This window comes from Simochromis diagramma, unplaced genomic scaffold, assembly GCF_900408965.1.
Source record: "Simochromis diagramma unplaced genomic scaffold, fSimDia1.1 OVJJ01000486.1, whole genome shotgun sequence".
Classification (NCBI taxonomy): Eukaryota; Metazoa; Chordata; class Actinopteri; order Cichliformes; family Cichlidae; genus Simochromis; species Simochromis diagramma.
This window is the reverse complement of record NW_024387047.1, coordinates 1,419,103-1,439,078: the sequence shown is the minus strand read 5'-3', so window position 1 is coordinate 1,439,078 and position 19,976 is coordinate 1,419,103. Positions and strand designations below refer to the sequence as shown.

The following is a 19,976-nucleotide window of genomic DNA, read 5'->3' as shown; positions in this document are numbered from 1 at the left end:
AAAGAGGTGATGAGTGTGGATGTTACAAAATTACATGAAAATCCAGTAAACAAACTGATCTCTCACTTTTCAGACTGGTTCCATCTAAAAAAGGCAGTTTCCTGGATACTTATGTTCAAGCAGCTGCTTCGCAGGTTAAGTGTACATCGGAAGCTTCTCATGTCACAAGCAAGTGGCTGTGAAAGCAGCAAAAGGAAATCTGAAAAGGTTGCAGGTCAAATGCAGCACTTCAAAACATGTATTAAGGGATCTTCACTTACTACTGCAGATGTTGCAAAGGGAGAAACTGAGATTGTTAAGTTTTGTCAAAATCAAAGCTTCGCAGAAGAAATTGCAAGTCTTCAAAAAGGTGACAAGCTTAAAAGGAGCAGTCACATTGCGAAGCTGGATCCTTTTGTCCAGGATGGAGTTTTAAGGGTTGGCAGTAGGTTGCATGAGTCTGCACTACCAGCCGATGTTAAGCATCCAGTGATTCTCCCTAAAGGTCATCATGTTTCTACTTTCATTCTGAGACACATTCACCAAGAAACAGGTCATGGAGGAAGGAATTACACATTATCCAGGCTGAGAGAAAGATTCTGGATTCCACAGGCAGATTCAGCAATAAGAAAGATCCTGTCAAAGTGTGTAACATGTAGGACATCTGCGAAACCTGGTGAACAAAGAATGGCAAACTTGCCACAAGATCGCCTGATTCCTGACAAACCTCCATTCACAAAGTGGGCATAGACTATTTTGGACCTTTTGAGGTCAAGCATGGGCGCAGCAGAGTTAAGCAATATGGTGTATTGTTTACATTTCTTGCTGTTAGAGCAATACACATAGAAGTTGCCCACTCACTTGAGACTGATTCTTGCATAAATGTATTCAGAAGGTTTATTGCAAGACGAGGTCAAGTGTCTGTCATGAGATCAGACAATGGCACTAACCTTGTGGGTGCAGAAAAGGAAATGCGTGAAGCAATCAAGGGATGGAATCATTCAAAAATCTCAGAAATGCTCATGGAAAAGGGCATCACCTGGATATTTAACCCCCCAGCAGGGTCACATTTTTGGAGGAATCTGGGAGAGGCAAATTCGCTCAGTTAGGAGAATTCTTAACCAGATCCTAAAGCAGCAACCTCTGGATGATGTATGTTTGTGGACATTGCTATGTGAAGTTGAAGCATTTGTCAACGGCAGGCCAATAACAAGAGTGGCTAATGACCCCAATGATTTAGACGCACTTACACCCAATCATCTACTTCTTCTTAAAGGGCAGCCAGTACTGCCACCTGGATTGTTTCAAAGAGAGGACTTGTATGCAAAAAAAAAAAAGGTGGAGACAGGCGCAGTACCTGTCAGACATTTTTTGGAAGTGTTGGAATAAAGAGTATTTGCCGCTTCTACAAGAAAGACAGAAGTGGTTAGTGACTAGGAGAAATCTGAGACCAGGAGATGTTGTTCTCATAGTTGATGACAGTGCACCAAGAAGTTCCTGGTTAATGGGAAAGGTTGAGAGATCAGGTTGAGACTCACATGGACTTGTCAGACGTGTGTTTGTCAAAACCAAAACTAGCGTTTTGGAGAGGCCTATCGACAAGTTATGTTAATTGCTTGAAATGGAGGCAACAGTTTGAATCTCAGCCTCATGTGTAACAGATTTATGTTCAACACATATGACTTATGTTTCATGTAATGTTTGGTTAAGCCAGTTAGATTCTGAGTGTTGATATTAAATGACGCTTTATTGTGTTAATATGTAATTGTTATGCCTTAGCAGTAACAATTAGGGGCCGGAATGTTAGCGCCATTTATAGTTATTACATGTTTTATTTTGAAAAGCCTGAAAAGGATATGATGCTTTTTTTGTGAAAAGTTTGTGAGAAATAAAACAAGCGAATGGCGGAGCGACACGATGGTTTTACTGTCGTTGTTGCACAAACCGACGCGTAAAACAGCCTCTTGTCCATCCAGACTCTTATTTTAGATATAAGAGAAATAGAGAACTCCAAGAAGAAACAAAGATAACCATTACAATCAGTATTAACAATCATTATGTGATCAGCAGCTCTTCACAGACACTGGGTCAGTTCATCCGCCAGCACATTTAACACACATAAAGCAGCAAGGCAGCAGTTCTCTATAAAATGTTCACAATACTTGATTGCACAACGTCATCAAAGAGCAGATTAGTGGAAGCTGAAGAGGTTCAGTAATTTACACTGACATCACATTAACACAAAAACGGTAAAAATAAAACATCTGAAGATCACATTCACAAATATTTCGATTCAGTTTATTTAAAGTCCCCACACCACATTTTCAGTTTCCGATTTATTTTGCAGTGATTGCCATTCAAACTGACATTCATTTAAAGAAATCTCACGAAAAATCTTTTTTTCAATCAAGAAATTTAAACAACTCTGTAATTTTATTCTTAAGAAATGAGATCAAATGAATGGCTTGGAGTTCTTAAGTCCTGTACAGGACCTACAGGACTCGTGTCCACTTTGCTTCCTGCACAGACTCACTCGAAACCTGAACTTAATGAACATACAATAAAAAAACGTTCATGGGTATTCACGGTTACGGTCTGGACTTGGTACCTGGTACAATGCTGCCAAAAACAATCATTTACACATGATTTACTGGTGATTTTGAACTTATTGCTTAATACCATTTATCCTAAATAAAGCCCTTGCTAGGCCTGATGTGATTGGTGATTGCTAACATACAAGCACTAAGGCAATGTTAAGACTGCATTAAAGATCAGTTTTAAGAGTGTAATCTGAAATTAGTTCCAGCCTAGAATTCATAGGCTCTGTAAGCCTTTGCGGATAAAAACATTTTGTGTTATAACTTTGTGTTTTAATCAAATGCACAATGACCATCTATCTTAGCACCTGGATAAACTTGTACTGAATTTTTTTTGTTTTCCAAGTAGTATCAAATTCTCTCTTAAAAATGATAGTTAAAAAAACAGAACAACAACATCCATCAGTTGATGCTTTGGGTGAAGTGTTCTCCAGAGTACTGGCCATAGTGCACAATATCCCTCTGGGCTGCAGCCCACGACATGTAGTTGCTGCTGAAGCGGGCAGCCCAGTGGCCCTGAGGATCCACTGTCACTACCCCGCCTAGCCCCCCAAGTCTGGACTGCATGCAGGCCAGGCCCAAGTCACTGGCATCTTCTACTGACCGACCTGACAAAAGAGGAGACACAAGAAACAGCACTTTAACTCTTTTTGTTTTAATTGAACAGTCTGGAGAGAGGCTCATTGTTACAGTTAGCATTTGTGCTAAAGTCAAAACTTGGTTACAGGAAGAAAACAAGAAGAGCTTTACTGGGATAATTGGTATACTGCTACAGTGAAGGGCAAATCAAGGAAAAACAAACAAAAACCTAGGTCCAAATAGCTTCCAGGACCCCAGAAACAGTGCGTGCAAGTCCCATGGGTAAAAAGGCTTAGTCGCGGCTCCTCTGAGGAGTTTTAGTTTTTTTCTGGATGTAAATAAATCAAATATGAGAGCTGAAGCTGTGTGTGGCAAAGTGTTACCAACCTCGCAGCTGGTTTTCAACCCCCTCAGCCACAGTGGCTCAGATTTGTGTGTGTGTGTGTGTGTGTACATGTTTAGACATCTTTGTGAGGACAGAAAATTGGCATGCTACTATACTTTTGGGGACCAACAGTCACTCACGGGGACAAGATGCCCATCCCCACAAGTCTGAAGGCATTTTTTAAGCTCAAAGTGTGGTTTTAGTGTCTGGGTTACAACTAGGTTATGGTTAGGCATTCATTTTTGATGGTTAGGGTCAGGGTAAGCGCTAGGGAAAGCATTATGTCAATGAGATGTATTTACTAAGATATGAAAACAAGTGTGTGTGTGTGTGTGTTACCTTGCTCCATGTGGAACAGGATGAGTCTGGCCAGTGTAACCTTCATGATGGTCTCACCGTGGCCTGTGGTGGACACTGCTCCTGACTGGTTGTCAGCATACCCTCCAGACCCTGACAAAGACAAAATATTTCAGCCGTCCTGCACAGCTTACTGAGGTGTTCTCTGGATCTTCCTGCAGCTATAAGCAGGTTTGGAAGCTTTATGAAAACACTGGCAACACCCAGAGGCAGCCCTGGGAGAACAGATTTTAGCCGTGTCTTTAATGATAAACTGACAGATGGCTAATGCTGCTGTTGTGTAGTCACAATTCTAATAATTGAACGGCTAATGTTATTATGTGCACCAGCCAAGCATCATAACATTTATGATGACTGTTTAATATTTTGATGTTGTGAAACAGGAGCTTTACTGACCTCCCAAAATGCCTTATAAGGACCAGGGAGGTGTGTTCTGCTGCTAGTGAGAGGCGGGGGATATGAACGTTGTGTGAAGCAGCTGGAGAAGGTGCAGATGGCATTGCTTGTATCAACACTATTGCAGATGTAACATACAGTTTATGGCACAACCTTACTTACATTCATTTGAGTCTGATCTCCCCACTGAGTTTGTGGTTTTGGTTTTTTCCTGCTGCTGTCTAACAAAACATTCTTAGTAGAGCTGGGCGATATATCGAGTTTTTTAAAAATATCGATATATTTTCATACGAGATATAAGATGTGACAATATCGTTTATATCGATATAGTCTATGTTACGTTATAATTATACTTGTGGAGCCGCAGGTTTGCCTCTCTTTCGTCCACTTTTGTCTCTACGCAACGTTACTCGGCCTCGCCTCTCCTTCACTGAACACAACTCCCCCTCCCCCTCAGCTTCACCTGCAGGCAATGACAAGATGAAAGCGGAAAATCTCCGTTAGCGAGTTACCGTGCGTGGGGCTGTGTTAACTCAAAAGACACGACGTCGTACTCTCATTCACAGCGCTTTATTCGTTCCGCCATTTTACATACGGACCACAACAACAACACTTCGCGGGCAACAGTACTCTCGCGATAAAACAGAAAATAACAAGTTAACAATCTCCCTCTTTCTTAAAAAAAATAAAATAAAATAAGAGTATAAACACACCCCAGTAAACATTTGTATACATATATGTATATATTTATATAAACAAAAAAAAAACATTTCAAAAGTGCTTTGCTTTACTTAAAGCATACTATCATTGCACACAATAAACAATGGTACATTTGAATGCAAAGACAACTTTGTAGACAAAGGATTACAGTATCCAGAGTCCTTCATCTAGCGCCTTTAGAAGGGTTAAAGGTGAAACTCCCTTTTTTGTCAGACAATCAGCAAGTTGAGATTTTGAATCTGACCAACAAACCTGTCTGATTTTCTTGGCTTGTATGAGCTCTTTAATGCTGCTCATTTCTAGCCTCAGTCTCTTCTCTGTAACCTGCTTAGTAGACTTGAGTGCATCAAACAAGGAATGATTATCAGTTACACAGATCAAAGGAAGAGCGTTTAGACCAGTGTTACCAGTTGTAAGCTCAGAAAAAAGTGTTGCCAGGAAGACAGCACTGTCTATTCCATCTGACATGGCAAGAGTTTCTCCTGCCAGTGTACTTCTGACCTACTGCGCCTGATTTTTTTAGACTGCCAGAAGAGAGGACAAAACTTTCCTCCTTTACCCATAAGGACGATTAATGCCCCTCCTTGAGTACCGCCATCAGGAAGGTTGCCAAATGAAGCATCACTGAAAACAACCAATGCCAGATCCTCACTGTTACCCAAGTGCTGAAACTTAAGAGTCACTTTCTCTGCCTTAAGTTTACGGATAACTTTGTTCACTTCATGAATAGACTGTACAGTTGCATCTTTGATATTAGATCCAAGGCTACATGTGTCAAACATAACATCAGGCCTTGTTTGTTTGGCAACCCACAAAATCTGTCCTATTTTTGACCTGAGTTGCTCACGTTCTGTTTCACTTAAGGAAGCCTCCCTCTGTACAGCCCGTGCTGCTTGTAGCTGAACCGGTTGTAGGTTGTCAATGTAAAGTTGTTGATGCACCTCTATTACATCATTAACTGTACAAATGTCCATACCAACATAAGAAAAGCTGTCATGTTCTTCACGGCCCACAAGGAAGGTAGATTTCAGTACAGGAATGATATGAGTTGCAAAGTGACTTGAACCAGCCCAAAGGAAATCATCAACGTGACATGCAAGCACTCCTGTAACCTCAGATTGTTCATTCTGCCAATAGAACACTGCAGGATCAACCTGTGATATTTTACCACCAGTTTTGAGCATAATGTCTTTGACCTTATTGTACCAATAAAGTGAAGCATCTGCAAGTCCATAAACACACTTTTTCAGTTTCCATAGAACATTGTCCTTGCCAGCTTCAGGTGGGGGACGAAGATAGATGTCTCTTGACAGTTCCATTCCCTGCAAGAAGGCAGATTTAATGTCCATTGAATTTACTCTCCACTTGTTTTGACATATCACAGCTAGCACCAGTCTGAGGGACTCAGACGCACATGTTGGAGAGTCTTTCTGTAGTTCTTTAGTATTTACCTCTTCAAACCCCCGTGCCACAAGTCGAGCCTTTGGGACAACACCATTAGTAGTTTCTTTGAGTGTACAGACCCATCTAGTAGACACACATTTTTGACCCAGGTCTTTCACTTCATCAAACACACCATTACTTTGCCAGCTCTCAATCTCCTGCTGCTTAGCAGAATCAAAGGAAATATCTTTTGTTATGAGTACATCTGCATCTCTGTTTTCAGCTTCAGTGCAAAGACCATCCACAAGTGACATGTCTACAGCTTTCCTTTCACCTTCACTACCATCATGCTCAAGATATTGCACATTGTACCAGTTTTTGTATTGCCCTTTTGCTTTTCCCGCTCTGCCTAGCACTCTGGCTGTGTGTTGGACACCGTTGTCTCTGTTGGTAAAAGCAATCAGCTGTCCTGATCTTAACTTTACATTTGCAGAGACATGATCAGTGGGTGTAGAGGGCTCATTTGCAGTTTGTGTGACAGACATGTTTTCTGTAGTGTGTGTGACAGACATGTTTTCTGTAGTGTTAGTTTCTCTGTCAATAGTGATGTCTTCTTCCTCACTAATACTCTGTTCACCATCGGGTGTGTCAGTGTCATCATTTTCAACTGCGTCTTTGTTGTCATCATCAGTAGTACTGTGTGATATTTGTTTATCTCCAGTCTGTGAATCCACTTTAGTCAATCTTGACTGGTGTACTCTTACAAGAGTCCCCCCATGTCTTACAAATACAACAGTTCCATCCTGCCCAATAACTACACCTGGACCCTTCCACTCTGTACAGTCGACTCGTTTGTAGTATACTTTATCTCCTGCCTCATATTTGTCATCTGTAGGCCTAAGTTGTTTGCGTAGTGCTCTCCTGATCCTTTCTGAACACTCTGCCTCAGTAAATGCTTTTCTGGAAGCATGTAATGCTGAGATATGTTCAGCTACTCTTGCACTTACAGTTGTGCCCTCTAAGGCAGGTGGCTTATCCATCAACACAGAAGGAAGGTTGGGGTTTTGGCCAAACACAAGTTGATGTGGACTATAACCATGTACATTAAGCATACTGTTTTTGGCCATAAGGGCCCAGTCTAGCGCAGTGTGCCAGTCACATCCTCGTTCCTTTTTTACCTTCAGGAGGATTTCTGTAAGTGTCATGTTATGTCTCTCCAGTAGTCCGTTGCTCCAGGGACTATACCCCGCCGTTGTTTTTACCTCAATGTTGAAGTTTTCAGCCATGTCCCGAATGTCTGTGTTGTTGAACTCTCCGCCGTTGTCTGTGTAGAGCCGTCTGGGGGCACCGTGAATGCTTATCCAGGTGTGAATGAAGGAGTTGACGATCTCTGCAGCTTTCTTTGTCTTTACGATGCTGCCAGCACTGAAGCGTGTGAAGTGGTCGATGATGTGAAGGTACCACACATTGGGCTCCAGCTCATGTAGATCCATCGCTACTGTCTCATTATACTCAGAAGCCAGGGGTAGACCAACAGCAGGTCTCGGCTTGGTTTTGCAATATTTCTGACAAATGTCACAGTCACGAACTATCTCTTGTAGAATAACTGCCAGTGCCGTAGCTCCGCAAACGCACATAACGCACACTGCGTAGGGCACCAAATGGCCGGTAGGGCACCAAAAAAATCAGGGTCGTAAAAAAAAAAAGTAAACCATATTAATACTATAAATATCATATGCATTAATATGGTTAAACAATACAAAAGCAACATAAAACAATTTTCCCGAGAAAAGGGGTGAATCTGCTTTGTGCCCTGTCTCCAGTCTCCTCCTGGTGCCCCCCCCCCCCACTCCCAGTGGTCTGTTCTATAATTGGTAAACACCTGTTTGAACATGGCCTCGAAACGGCAACAGGAGTCGGGAGCGGAGAAAAGAAAGAAGAAGAGGAAGCGTGATGAAACTCAGGCGTCGCTTGCCGGTAAGGCAATGTTTAGATAATAATAATAATAAAAAAAGTTCATTATTGTAGCCCTTGCTTGCACGCTCATGTCCGTCAACTCTGTGATAGCTCCTGTTAGCAGTGTTCATACTGTGTTAACAAATGTTGCAAATGATTGATGTTGGGTAGTTTGTTTACGTTGTGGATATGAATATAGAATGGACTACTAAAAGCAACTCATCATGGTCACTCAATTGACGGTTTTCAGATAACGTTAGCAATCGTGACTCACGATTGCTAACGTTATCATGATTCGTGAGACTAGCATTTCCCTCCTCAGGTTGCTAGCTGGCTAACGTCATGCATGCTACTGATTAACCTTAACTTTGGGATAGGTCAGTGATGCAGTCAAGTATTATTATCAGATTAGACAAGATTACTTTGTATGTTGCTGCATTTCAGGATATCTATAAAGACGCATATCTTATTTATGCCATTGACGTCTGAACACATAAATAGTTCTCGTCTTTCTTTAGGTTCATAGATCAAGGGCGACATCTGTTGGTGAAACTGTAATATGAAACCTATATCTTCCAGTAATATAGATTTCCTACTTGCGCATTTATATCAAATTATGTACAGCATGTTTATATTGCCATTTGCCATTATGAAAATCTATACATGTAAAATATAGTTAGTAATTTTTAAATGTACCAGTGACTTACTTAATTTATTAGTCTTATAATGCAATCTTTCGTAGGCCTACTGTAGATTCAAAATTGTATTTCTGTAAAATCCCTGAATATTTTCTCTTGTATGCAGGGTCAATGCTTAAATATGTTCAAGGAGGATCTCAAGGACAGGATGAACCATCCAGTAGTAGTGCCATCCCTGGACATCAACCACCAGCCATTGTAGACCCTGCAACAATCCCTAGCCAAGAAGAACAAGAACCATCAACCACCAGTTCAGGTACAGTTCCATACACAAGTACCACTGAGAGTCCTGTCACTGAGAGACTATCAGAAAGTGACACTGTGGAGACATGTGTGCCCCCTTCAACCGATCCTGCTCTTTGGCCAGCTCACATTGTAGATGCTGATCGTGTTGAAATTGTGCGGAGAGGTCCTTTTAATGTCAGCTCTGATTTTAATTTTCCAAAGGGGCCTGATGGAAGAGCATTTCACACTAGCCTTAAGTTCAAAATTCTTCCCAATGGAGAAAAGGTTCACCGGAGCTGGTTAGTGTACTCACCGCAGAACAATGCTGTGTTCTGCTTTGCATGTAAGCTTTTCAGTGTGAAGGATATAAAGCTGAGTACAGAGGGCTTCAGTGACTGGTCGAACATCAACATCCGTTTGAGGGGTCATGAGTGTAGCCAAGACCACATACAGTGCATGCTTAAGTGGAGAGAACTGGACACACGGCTAAAGAAAAGCATGGCAATAGATCAACAGGAGTTGACCTTACTAGAGGCAGAAAGGAAAAAGTGGCGAGAGATTCTCAAACGATTACTCTCAATAACTCTCTCACTGGCTTCCAGAAATTTGTCTTTTAGGGGCTCTTCTGACTGTCTTTATGAGCTGGACAATGGCAACTTCTTGAAGGAAGTAGAGCTTATGGCAACATATGACCTTGTAATGGCAAATCACTTGGCCAACATAAAAGATGAAGGTTCCCACACACATTACCTCAGCCCTGAGACACAGAACGAACTAATTCAGATTATCTCTTCAGAAACATTCCGCGCCATTGTGAAGCAAATCCAGTTGGCAAAATACTTCTCCATCATTCTTGACTGTACTCCAGATGTGAGTCACACTGAACAAATGTCAGTCATAGTACGCATTGTTTGTTTCCAAGCACAACCAGATATTAAAGAATACTTTCTTGGCTATATAAATGTAGAGCAAACAACTGGCCTTAACCTGTCCAATGTTGTCCTTGACAAGTTGAAGGAGCTTGGCATTCCATTTGAAAACTGTCGAGGACAGGCCTATGACAATGGGGCCAACATGAAGGGGAAGAAGCAAGGTGTTCAGGCCAGACTGCTACAATTAAACCCGAGAGCATTGTTTGTGCCTTGTGGAGCTCACACGATGAATCTGGTCATAGCTGATGCTGCCAAGTCCTCTCCAGATGCAACTGGCTACTTTGGGTATTTGCAGAAGTTGTTCAATTTCTTTTCCAGTGCCACCCAGCTATGGGCCATTTTAACAAAACATGTGAAATTGACACTTAAATCTTGGAGTGACGTTAGATGGGAAAGCAGGCTTCAAAGTGTAACTGCTGTCCGGAGTCAGACAAAAGAAGTGAGGGATGCTCTCCTGGAGGCCAGAGAAGCTGTAAGTGATGCAGTCGCAAAGGTGGAGGCTCAAGTGCTTGCTGAGGAAGTAGCCTCATTTCGATTTTTGATTTGCTCCATCGTGTGGTGTGAACTTCTTACAATCACAAACCAGGTGAACAAGTTACTACAGTCCAGCTCCATGCAGCTCGATGTTGCTGTCAGGCTCATTGACACTGCCAAAAGTAACCTCTCTAAATACAGACAGTCTGGGTTTGATGAGGCTGTGTCAGCTGCCAAAGAACTCTGTGAGGCCCTGAACATAGAACCACAGTTGAAGGAGAAAAGGCTCAGGAGCACAAAAAGGCAGTTTGCATATGAAGCTGTTGATGAGCCCCTCCATGATGCCCTTAAAAAGCTTGAGGTCACATTTTTCAATTGTGTTGTGGACTCTGCTTTAATCTCCCTACAGGAGAGGTTTGAGACCATGAATCAAGTGAAGGAGAAATATGGAGTGCTGCTTGATTTCAGCAAAGTGAATGGGATGTCCAAGGAGGATTTAAAAAAACACTGCACTGAAGTACAGAAGACACTGACAGATAAGGGAGTAGCTGACATTGATGGACCTGAGATGATGCAGGAAATCATCAACCTTCCTCAGCTGCCACCACAGACGTCTGCTTTGGAAATGCTGTCATTTTTACATGACAATCAGCTTCAAGAGGTATATCCCAATCTGTGGATTGCTCTGCGTATTGCACTGACCCTGCCTGTCACAGTTGCCTCTGCTGAGCGAAGCTTTTCAAAGCTCAAACTCATTAAAACGTACCTGCGTTCATCAATGGGGCAGGAACGTTTAAGTGGTCTGGCTGTTATCAGCATCAATGGTGACGTGGCTCAGAAGCTATCATATGATGACCTTATAGCTGATTTTGCAACCAGAAAATGCAGGCGTGTGCCTCTCTAGGCCCTAGAGAGGCACACGCCTGCATTTTCTGGTTGTCAGAGTATGCCCTAGAGTCTAGGGCATACTCTGACAACGAATTGTAAAAATGTTTAACATAGTTACTTAAGGAATGTGGCTTTTGTGTTCAAATTCTTATTTTTCTTATTTAAGTTTCTTATTTAAATTCTATTGTGAAACTATTTGTAAATATATTAATAATAATACTATTATATTATATATATTATTTTTTTATAAAAAAAAATTACACATTATTGCCAGGCTCTTTGTTCTTGTTCCAATGTTCAATTTTTGTTTCAGTATTTATTTGTAACAGTATTTTTAACCTCCTTTAACCTTATTTATTTGTTTAACTGTCATGTTTGTTGTTATTTAATTAAACAAATTCCACTGAGAAATTCAAAAGTATTAATGTGTTTTTTTTTTTTTTTTCAGTGGCGGGGGGGGGGGGCACCATAAAGCATTTGTGCTTAGGGCACCCAAATGGCTAGCAACGGCCCTGATAACTGCACATTGTTTATCTGTATTGCCAGAGCTTTGGATGAGCCTCAATAACCTCTCTGCAGATGCATGACCAAACTGCTTATGAAGTTTCACAAGGACTTTCTGTTTCTCTTTTGTAGACATTTCAGCAGTTACCATGACAACTTCATTTTCATTGCAGCTTTCTGTAGTATTTTCATCTCTAATGTCCACACAATAGTGTCCCGAACTAGTGAGCTCTAGGGGAACAGGCTGCTTAAACATGACAACACTGTCATTCTCCATGTCTAGAACAGTCCCTGCTTTCTTGAGAGACGTTTTGCTCAGTAGTAGTGGAATGTCAACAGGAACTACTTCACTTTCAATGTCACATTTTGTTTGTCCAATTTTGGCTGGAAGTTTCACTTTTCTGCTGGAATACACTACAATACCATCCCCAAAGCGAAATGGTCTGGAGCTGGGGGTTTCTGATTGCAACAGCTTGTTTACTTGGCCTTGGCTGAGGTCACGCATGTAACTATCTAGCCACTTCTGACCACAAACTGTACGTGTACATGCAGTATCAATAATGGCTGACCCCAGTGCCTCAGTCAGGAAGATTTCAGAGTCTGTCATTGAGGCTTTAGTGTACAAAGTAATGTTACACTCCTCCACTTTCCCATCTTCAGTTAGCTTTACTTGGTCACCATTACGATGAGGACAGTCTTTCGCCCAGTGGTAAGTGCTCTGACAAATAGCACATCTTGTTCGCTTGCCAAACTTGTCAAGTGGGTTGGTACCTTGTAGTGGTTGTCGCTGTCCACTCCGCGACGAAGTACCGTTGTTTCGTTTGTATTTGGGACCTTTTTGTTCCGTAAGGAAAACTGCTTCTTGGTTCAGTTGAATTCCGCTGAAAACTCCGGTTACTTTCCCTCCGAAAATCCGTTTCAGTGCAGACTTCATAGACGCAAACGTTAAGTCCGTGCACGCTGTCAGTGCAAGCTGTCGACTTTTCTCATCAAGACAAGCTGTATCTAGAAGCTTAAATGCTAGCACAGCGTCAGGCAGCGTCATGTTGTACTTTTTCATCCGGTTATAACGCTGTTCAAAGTCTATAATGTAGTCTGCCATGGACACGCTGTGGTTCTTTGCAATGGAGTCAAAACACGAGTAGGCTTCATAAGCGCGGTCTTTCTCTTCTCTCTGAAACACCGCGTCAAGTTTTGCAAGTAGTATTTCCATACCATCATCTTTGTCTAAATCTTCCGCGGGTATCTCCATGGCCGTTTCTCTGGCTCTTCCCTCGAGCCCCAGCGCCACCGCGAGTGCCTGTTTCTTTTTATCCAGCTCCGTAACTCGTCTCCAGATATTGACTTCATTCTTCCAGCATTCGTATGGCCTGGCTTCATCAAGCTTTGGTGGTACTTTGTAATTGGAAACCATCCTCTGCTACCAATGTTAACTCAAAAGACACGACGTCGTACTCTCATTCACAGCGCTTTATTCGTTCCGCCATTTTACATACGGACCACAACAACAACACTTCGCGGGCAACAGTACTCTCGCGATAAAACAGAAAATAACAAGTTAACACTGGACGGCGTCAACGTGTTAGCGAGCTAACCGCACTAGCGAGCTAACCGCGCTAACGACATGCAGCCCGGAGGGGCTGCACGGCCTAAAATCCTTTCATTTTCTCAAAAATCGACAGTGCGCCTTATGTATGAATTCTGGTTGTGCTTACTGACCGCGAACCGATTTTATGTGGTACACAGCGCTCAGCAATCTGTCAAAAAATGTTTTAATATGACTTTGCTAAGCTACGGAGCTGCACCGCTTGATGGATTGTCGGAGGATTACGGCTACCGAGGAGGAGCCTCGCGGAGTGGTACGTACTGTGTGTGTATAAGGACCACAAATGGCACCTGTTCAGAGACGTGGTGCAGCTGTGAAATCTGTCTCTTTGTTATTATGCTCAACGTCTATTAGTTTACATTTTGACTGCACAATTGTGAGCTTTTTGTTATGCACAAAAACAACATTGTTTGCTTTTATTTATGGACCATGATTATTTAATAAATGCTGATAATTTATTTTTGAGTAATTTCTTCATGTACATCTACGCTGTATGTAAATAAAAGTGCCCGTGTGACATCTGGGACACAGTGTGACTAAGAACTCTCTTTTTGTTCTTAACTTATGGCTTTAAAAAAAAAATCGAGATATATATATCTTATATCGCCATCCAGCTAAAAAATATCGAGATATGAATTTTGGGTCATATCGCCCAGCCCTAATTCTTAGGTAACCTAGAATTGAATCAAATATTAACCATACTCCCATTGTTCACTAAATAACTATTCATTTAAGACTGGCTAAAGGTTAAAAGCTCAGCGAAGACACAAAAACGATTACAACTGCATGTAAATAATTACCAGGCATGTGTGAACTGACCTATGATGGGGGTGTCACCCACCCGACCTTCCATCTTGTTCAGCATCCCACCAGTGGAAGTTGCACAGGCTAAGTTGCCCTCTAAGTCAACTGCTACTGCACCAACCGTGCCTGCCTTCCCCCTACAAAAGAGAGCAGAGCAGCAGAACATGTCTGAGAGCTCTAGTTCTATTTTGTTCTGTTTCGCTTTTTCCTCTCCGTCTGTCAAATACACTCAGCGGCCACTTCATTAGGTACTCTTGTTTAACTGCTCAACACCAATGTCTATGCAGTTTTCTACAGACTGGTAAAAAGGACTGGAAAAGCTCTGCTTCTCTAAGATGTTTGTTTTTTAAATACCCAATCATTTTGCTGACCCGCTGTTAATTTACCCAATTAGTTGCCAAATATTCCTTTTCAGTCTTTTTTTAAAATTCAAAGTGAGATAACATCTTTCTGGGTTTGTGTAAGTCCTGCAAAGACTCGCTTCCTCCCTTTATCTACACTAAGAGACGTGAGTGAAGGAAGTCAGGGTCCACATTATGCAACACAGTGAGCTTATGGATCAGTGCGTGCATGGCAGAGATGTCTATTGATCGGTTACATACTAAAAGGGGTCATTTCATTTCTGGATATTACTTTAAAAAATGAAAATAAATAATGCTAGCAAGCTTAAAACTGTTGTGTCTCACATTTGGCACTGCACAGGGTTGGCATCAGGTGCAAGGTTCTTCCTCCAGCGCATGCGGGAATACTCAGTGATGAGGGACTCCTGGGGGACCTCCTCGATCCCCATGGATCGAGCAAACTGATTAGCACCTTCGGCTGTCAGATACGCATGACTGGTCTGAAGCAAAGATCAAAGTTCACACTGTAAACAGTTACAGAGCACATTTGAAATACTGTGCTTCGTCCAGACTATACTAACGGTTTCAGTTCAAGCATATAGAATTTTGTTCTTATCAGAAGAAGGAATCATAGCTACAGCTGTAAACAGGCTGTAATCAGCACCTTTAGCTACATTGATAGATAAAGGTGCTGATGAAGGCAGAAAGGTCCTGTAGGTGTCCATCATGTATTTTCAGATAAAAATCCACAGCGGTCTCCACACATGCATGATTCCACACAGTTCCTGCAGTTCAGTCAGGAGAAACATGCATACCTTGTCCATAACAAGTCTTGCTAGCTGGATGGGGTTAGCTATGTTGCGTACTGCGGACACTGCTCCGCTTGCCAGTGTTTTGCCATCCATCACAATAGCATCCATCTCCACCTCTCCTTTGATGTTCAGCACTGACCCACAGCCTAAAATATGATTTGAGAAATGATGCAGCTCCAAGAATCTTTAGTGTCCTGCAGTGACATATGGCCTGTTGGTGTCTCTTAGGTGATCAGAGCTACACGCAGCAGGTTTACTCAACAGCTAAACTGTTTGTTTCTTCTCATCCCAACAAATTCTTATTGACTGCTTTACTTTCACAAAAGAGATACCACAACATCAGTGAAATATATAAAATCAAATAAGAAAAATTTGTGTGGTATATTGGTCATATTTTTTTTGTGCAGTGTTTTTTTTAACCATTTGAATTTGATTCCTTGTGCAACCCAATATTTAAAATTTTCTTACACCATCTCAGTGTCCAAAAAAACAAAAAAGGTAATATATTAATTTCTCTCTGTTCATAGTGTCATTCATTCATATATTCATATATATATATTAGGGGTGCAACGATATTCGTATCGATATTGAACCGTTCGATACAGTGCTTTCGGTTCGGTACGCATATGTATCGAACAATACAAAATTTGTAATTTATTTTATCAACTTTCCTTCTGACGATGCTGTCTGTGTTGAGCGCTCAGTGAATCTGCGTTCGACTACTCCGCCTAGGCTGCACTGTCGAGCGCAGATCCACTGAGCGCTCAACACAGACAGCATCATCAGAAGGAAGAGCGCAGGGCAAGCTAGCGAGACAGAAGTTAAGCTCTCCTTGCAACATGGCAAATTGAACCTCCCCCACCCTCATTCAGATCTGGCGTTTGGAATTATTTTGGTTTTCATGTGACGTATGACCCTGAAAGTAAGCGAGTCATGGACTAAAGTAAAACAGTATGTTGGATGTGCCACGCAATGCTCAATTACATGGGTGGGAACTAGTGTGTTAGCGCAGTTAGCTCGTTAACGTGTTGGCCGTCTAGCCCCATGCTCGGGGCGATCAGGGGTAGCTCGTTAACGGAGATTTGCCGTGTTGTGGCGTTAACGTCATTTCAACGAGATTAACCTGAAAGCACTAGTGGGAACACAACGAATATGACTGCACATTTACGCCGACATCATCCTAGTGCAAAGACAAGTGGAGGCAGACAAAAACAACAAGCATGCATGCTACAAACTTTACCCGAGTCATTTAGACAGCCGTTAGCACATGATTCTCCTTATGGGGACCTGATATGTTTAATATGCTGCTGAGAATATAGCCCAGAAGAAGCGTATAGTATAGCTTTTATTTTGGAAAGAGCCATTTCTCTGTAATAAACTCTCTTTTCCAAAGATGAGTGATTCCTCAATCAGATACAGGGCTCGCAATATCGCTAGCCCCGGGACGTCGGGCTAGCGATATTGCGAGCCCTGTATCTGTCGGGCTACCAAAATCTATCTCTTCCCTGCCCGTCCGGCTATTGTAGGAAGGAAAAATATATGTCAATGCTTTTGCATTCTTTCAGAAATGTAGCTGGGTAATTATGTCATTGGCATCGGTGAGCCACTGTCAATATGTGACATATTGAAATCGCGTTTGAATTTGCGCTTGTTTTTTTGCTTTCACTTTGCAATCGCGCGAACTGTGTATAGAGAGCGACGATAATTTGCGCACCAATTCCTCTGACATCGTCTTATTAATCGTTAGCTTACTATGCAAACATGACAAGTGAAATCTCCCGCAGCAAGCTTAAACATGTGAGAGGTTGATCGCGCAGAGAATCGCTGAACGTTATGTGAGTGCGTGTGTAAAAGCAGCAGGATATATATTTCAGTTCTGCTGAGCCAAATAAGACAGGTCAGGGTGAAGAAGTGACAGCCAAAGAAAAGCTTACCACAAAATGGAAAAGTTATGACAAATCAGACTATAAGGTGTGATATTATTCTGTGTTACCTTATATATGTAATCAAAGTAGTTGAAGTATGATGCTGCTGTAGATCATATTATACCCTTTAATATAGAGTGTGTGATCTGTATGTAGTTTAGTTCTCATTATACTTTTGAGTTAAAAGAACATATTCACTTATTAGTTTATTAGATAAGTGTGCATCACTCTGTATCCTTGATCTGCAGTGAATGTATTACATGCTTAATTGTTGAATCATGAAGAGAAGGTTGTAAGCAGGAGACTCTGTGTCTAAGACAGGGGAGATAGACAGACCACATTCCACACCCCCACCTTACAGAAAGCAGAGAAACAACTGCCGAGGTCATAACTTAGGCGCCGTAAGAGAGAAAGAATGTTAATGTTTGGTCTTTTACGACTAGGTGGGGGCCACTAGAGACTATAAAAAGCTGAGCAACCCGTCACCATTTTGAGACTTGCGGTGACCCTCTTCAGGCATGTCTCCCCATCATGATGGTCCTTATGCTCTTAAGTGTTGAATTGTATGGAAATAAATGATTGTTGATTGAGCATAAATACACCGAGTATTGTCCTTCCTTCAGCCCAAAGATTCAAAGAATTGGAAGATTTCAACAAAGGCAAAAAGAAAGTGCAGTTTTATGGTTTCATGGACAAAATAATTTCTGTGGCTGCAATATGATGAGCTATATAACCAGGGGTGCACATAAGTGGTCCGCATGTGCGCATTCGCTGTCAAAATAAAAAACACGCACAAGGGTTAGGGTTAAGTTTAAAAACTGTACTTTTGAGTTAAAATATATATTTATAATTTTAATAAATGACAAATTAAAAAGGCATGAACATTTTTTTGTATCGAAAAAATATCAAACCGTGACACCAAAGTATCGAACCGAACCGTGAATTTTGTGCATTGTTGCACCCCTAATATATATATATATATATATATATATATATATATATATATATATATATATATTAGGGGTGCAACGATATTCGTATCGATATTGAACCGTTCGATACAGTGCTTTCGGTTCGGTACGCATATGTATCGAACAATACAACATTTGTAATTTATTTTATCAATTTTCCTTCTGACGATGCTGTCTGTGTTGAGCGCTCAGTGAATCTGTGTTCGACTACTCCGCCTAGGCTGCACTGTCGAGCGCAGATCCACTGAGCGCTCAACACAGACAGCATAGTCAGAAGGAAGAGCGCAGGGCAAGCTAGCGAGACAGAAGTTAAGCTCTACTTGCAACATTCAGATCTGGCGTTTGGAATTATTTTGGTTTTCATGTGACGTATGACCCTGAAGGTAAGCGAGTCATGGACTAAAGTAAAACAGTATGTTGGATGTGCCATGCAATGCTCAATTACATTGGTGTGAACTAGTGTGTTAGCGCAGTTAGCTCGTTAACGTGTTTGCCGTCTAGCCCCATGCACGGAGCGATCGGCGGTAGCTCGTTAACGGAGATTTGCCGTGTTGTGGCGTAAAGGTCATTTCAACGAGATTAACCTGAAAGCACTAGTGGGAACACAACGAATATGACTGCACATTTACGCCGACATCATCCTAGTGCAAAGACAAATGGAAGCAGACAAAAAAAAGCAAGCATGCTACTAACTTTAGCCGAGTCATTTAGACAGCTGTTAGCACATGATTCTCCTTATGCTGCTGAGAATATAGCCCAGAAGAAGCGCTTTTATTTTGGAAAGAGCCATTTCTCTGTAATAAACTCTCTTTTCCAAAGATGAGTGATTCCTCAATCAGATACAGGGCTTGCAATATCGCTAGCCCGACGTCCCAGAGCTAGCGATTTTTTCAGTCGGGCTACCAAAATCTATCTCTTCCCTGCCCGTCGGGCTATTGTAGGAAAAATATATGTCAATGCTTTTGCATTCTTTCAGAAATGTAGCTGGGTAATTATGTCATTGGCATCGGTGAGCCACTGTCAATATGTGACATATTGAAGTCGCGTTTGAATTTGCGCTTGTTTTTTTGCTTTCACTTTGCAATCGTGCGAACTGTGTATAGAGAGCGACAGCACTGATCTGTGAGTGATGATAATTTGTGCACCAATTCCTCTGACATCGTCTTATTAATCGTTAGCTTACTATGCAAACATGACAAGTGAAATCTCCCGCAGCAAGCTTAAACATGTGAGAGGTTGATCGCGCAGAGAATCGCTGAGCATATGTGAGTGAGCGTGTAAAAGCATTTCAGTTCTGCTGAGCCAAATAAGACAGGTCAGGGTGAAGAAGTGACAGCCAAAGAAAAGCTTACCACAAAACGGAGAAGTTATGTTATATATATATATATATATTAGGGGTGCAACAATACACAAAATTCACGGTTCGGTTCGGTTCGATACTTTG

The 19,976-nt window shown here is 41.7% G+C and overlaps 3 protein-coding genes across 7 annotated transcripts in view; 1 reads left to right on the top strand and 2 right to left on the bottom strand.

The window, feature by feature from the left end:
- Positions 1-2,255: 2,255 nt before the first annotated feature.
- Positions 2,256-19,976, bottom strand: part of asrgl1 (asparaginase and isoaspartyl peptidase 1) — a 42,656-nt gene continuing 24,935 nt past the window's right edge. For all 3 annotated transcript variants that reach the window (XM_040044643.1, XM_040044645.1, XM_040044644.1), the window contains exons 3-7: positions 15,640-15,782; positions 15,170-15,324; positions 14,499-14,620; positions 3,880-3,990; positions 2,256-3,184 (exon numbers count right to left, since the gene is read on the bottom strand). In XM_040044643.1, the coding sequence (XP_039900577.1) occupies positions 2,979-3,184; positions 3,880-3,990; positions 14,499-14,620; positions 15,170-15,324; positions 15,640-15,782 (737 nt within the window). In that variant the 3' untranslated portion in view covers positions 2,256-2,978. The remainder of the gene's footprint in view (positions 3,185-3,879; positions 3,991-14,498; positions 14,621-15,169; positions 15,325-15,639; positions 15,783-19,976) is intronic.
- Positions 5,528-13,816, bottom strand: LOC120741662. The gene is made up of 3 exons (XM_040044642.1): positions 12,089-13,816; positions 6,197-8,002; positions 5,528-6,165 (listed from the first exon to the last, which is right to left on the bottom strand). The coding sequence occupies exons 1-3, from the start codon at positions 13,485-13,487 to the stop codon at positions 6,041-6,043; spliced, it is 3,330 nt and encodes a 1,109-aa protein (XP_039900576.1). The 5' UTR covers positions 13,488-13,816; the 3' UTR covers positions 5,528-6,040.
- Positions 8,012-11,778, top strand: LOC120741665 (zinc finger MYM-type protein 5-like). Of its 3 annotated transcripts, none has more exons than XM_040044646.1 (3): positions 8,012-8,373; positions 9,157-9,789; positions 11,261-11,778. In XM_040044646.1, the coding sequence occupies exons 1-3, from the start codon at positions 8,289-8,291 to the stop codon at positions 11,380-11,382; spliced, it is 840 nt and encodes a 279-aa protein (XP_039900580.1). In that variant the 5' UTR covers positions 8,012-8,288; the 3' UTR covers positions 11,383-11,778. The 3 variants fall into 3 exon arrangements, with proteins under 3 accessions (XP_039900580.1, XP_039900583.1, XP_039900582.1); XM_040044649.1 differs by lacking the exon at positions 11,261-11,778 and adding an exon at positions 11,091-11,179 and having other exon boundaries at positions 9,157-9,306; XM_040044648.1 differs by lacking the exon at positions 9,157-9,789 and having other exon boundaries at positions 11,091-11,778.

Coding starts and splice junctions, on each gene's coding strand:
- LOC120741665 (XM_040044646.1), top strand. CDS start 8,289: ATGGCCTCGAAACGGCAACAGGAGTCGGGAGCGGAGAAAAGAAAGAAG. Junction 8,374..9,156: donor AACTCAGGCGTCGCTTGCCG/GTAAGGCAATGT, acceptor TCTTGTATGCAG/GGTCAATGCTTAAATATGTT. Junction 9,790..11,260: donor AAGCATGGCAATAGATCAAC/AGGAGTTGACCT, acceptor GATGATGCAGGA/AATCATCAACCTTCCTCAGC.
- LOC120741662 (XM_040044642.1), bottom strand. CDS start 13,487: ATGGTTTCCAATTACAAAGTACCACCAAAGCTTGATGAAGCCAGGCCA. Junction 8,003..12,088: donor TACAGATAAACAATGTGCAG/TTATCAGGGCCG, acceptor CGGCACTGGCAG/TTATTCTACAAGAGATAGTT. Junction 6,166..6,196: donor CAATAAGGTCAAAGACATTA/TGCTCAAAACTG, acceptor AATATCACAGGT/TGATCCTGCAGTGTTCTATT.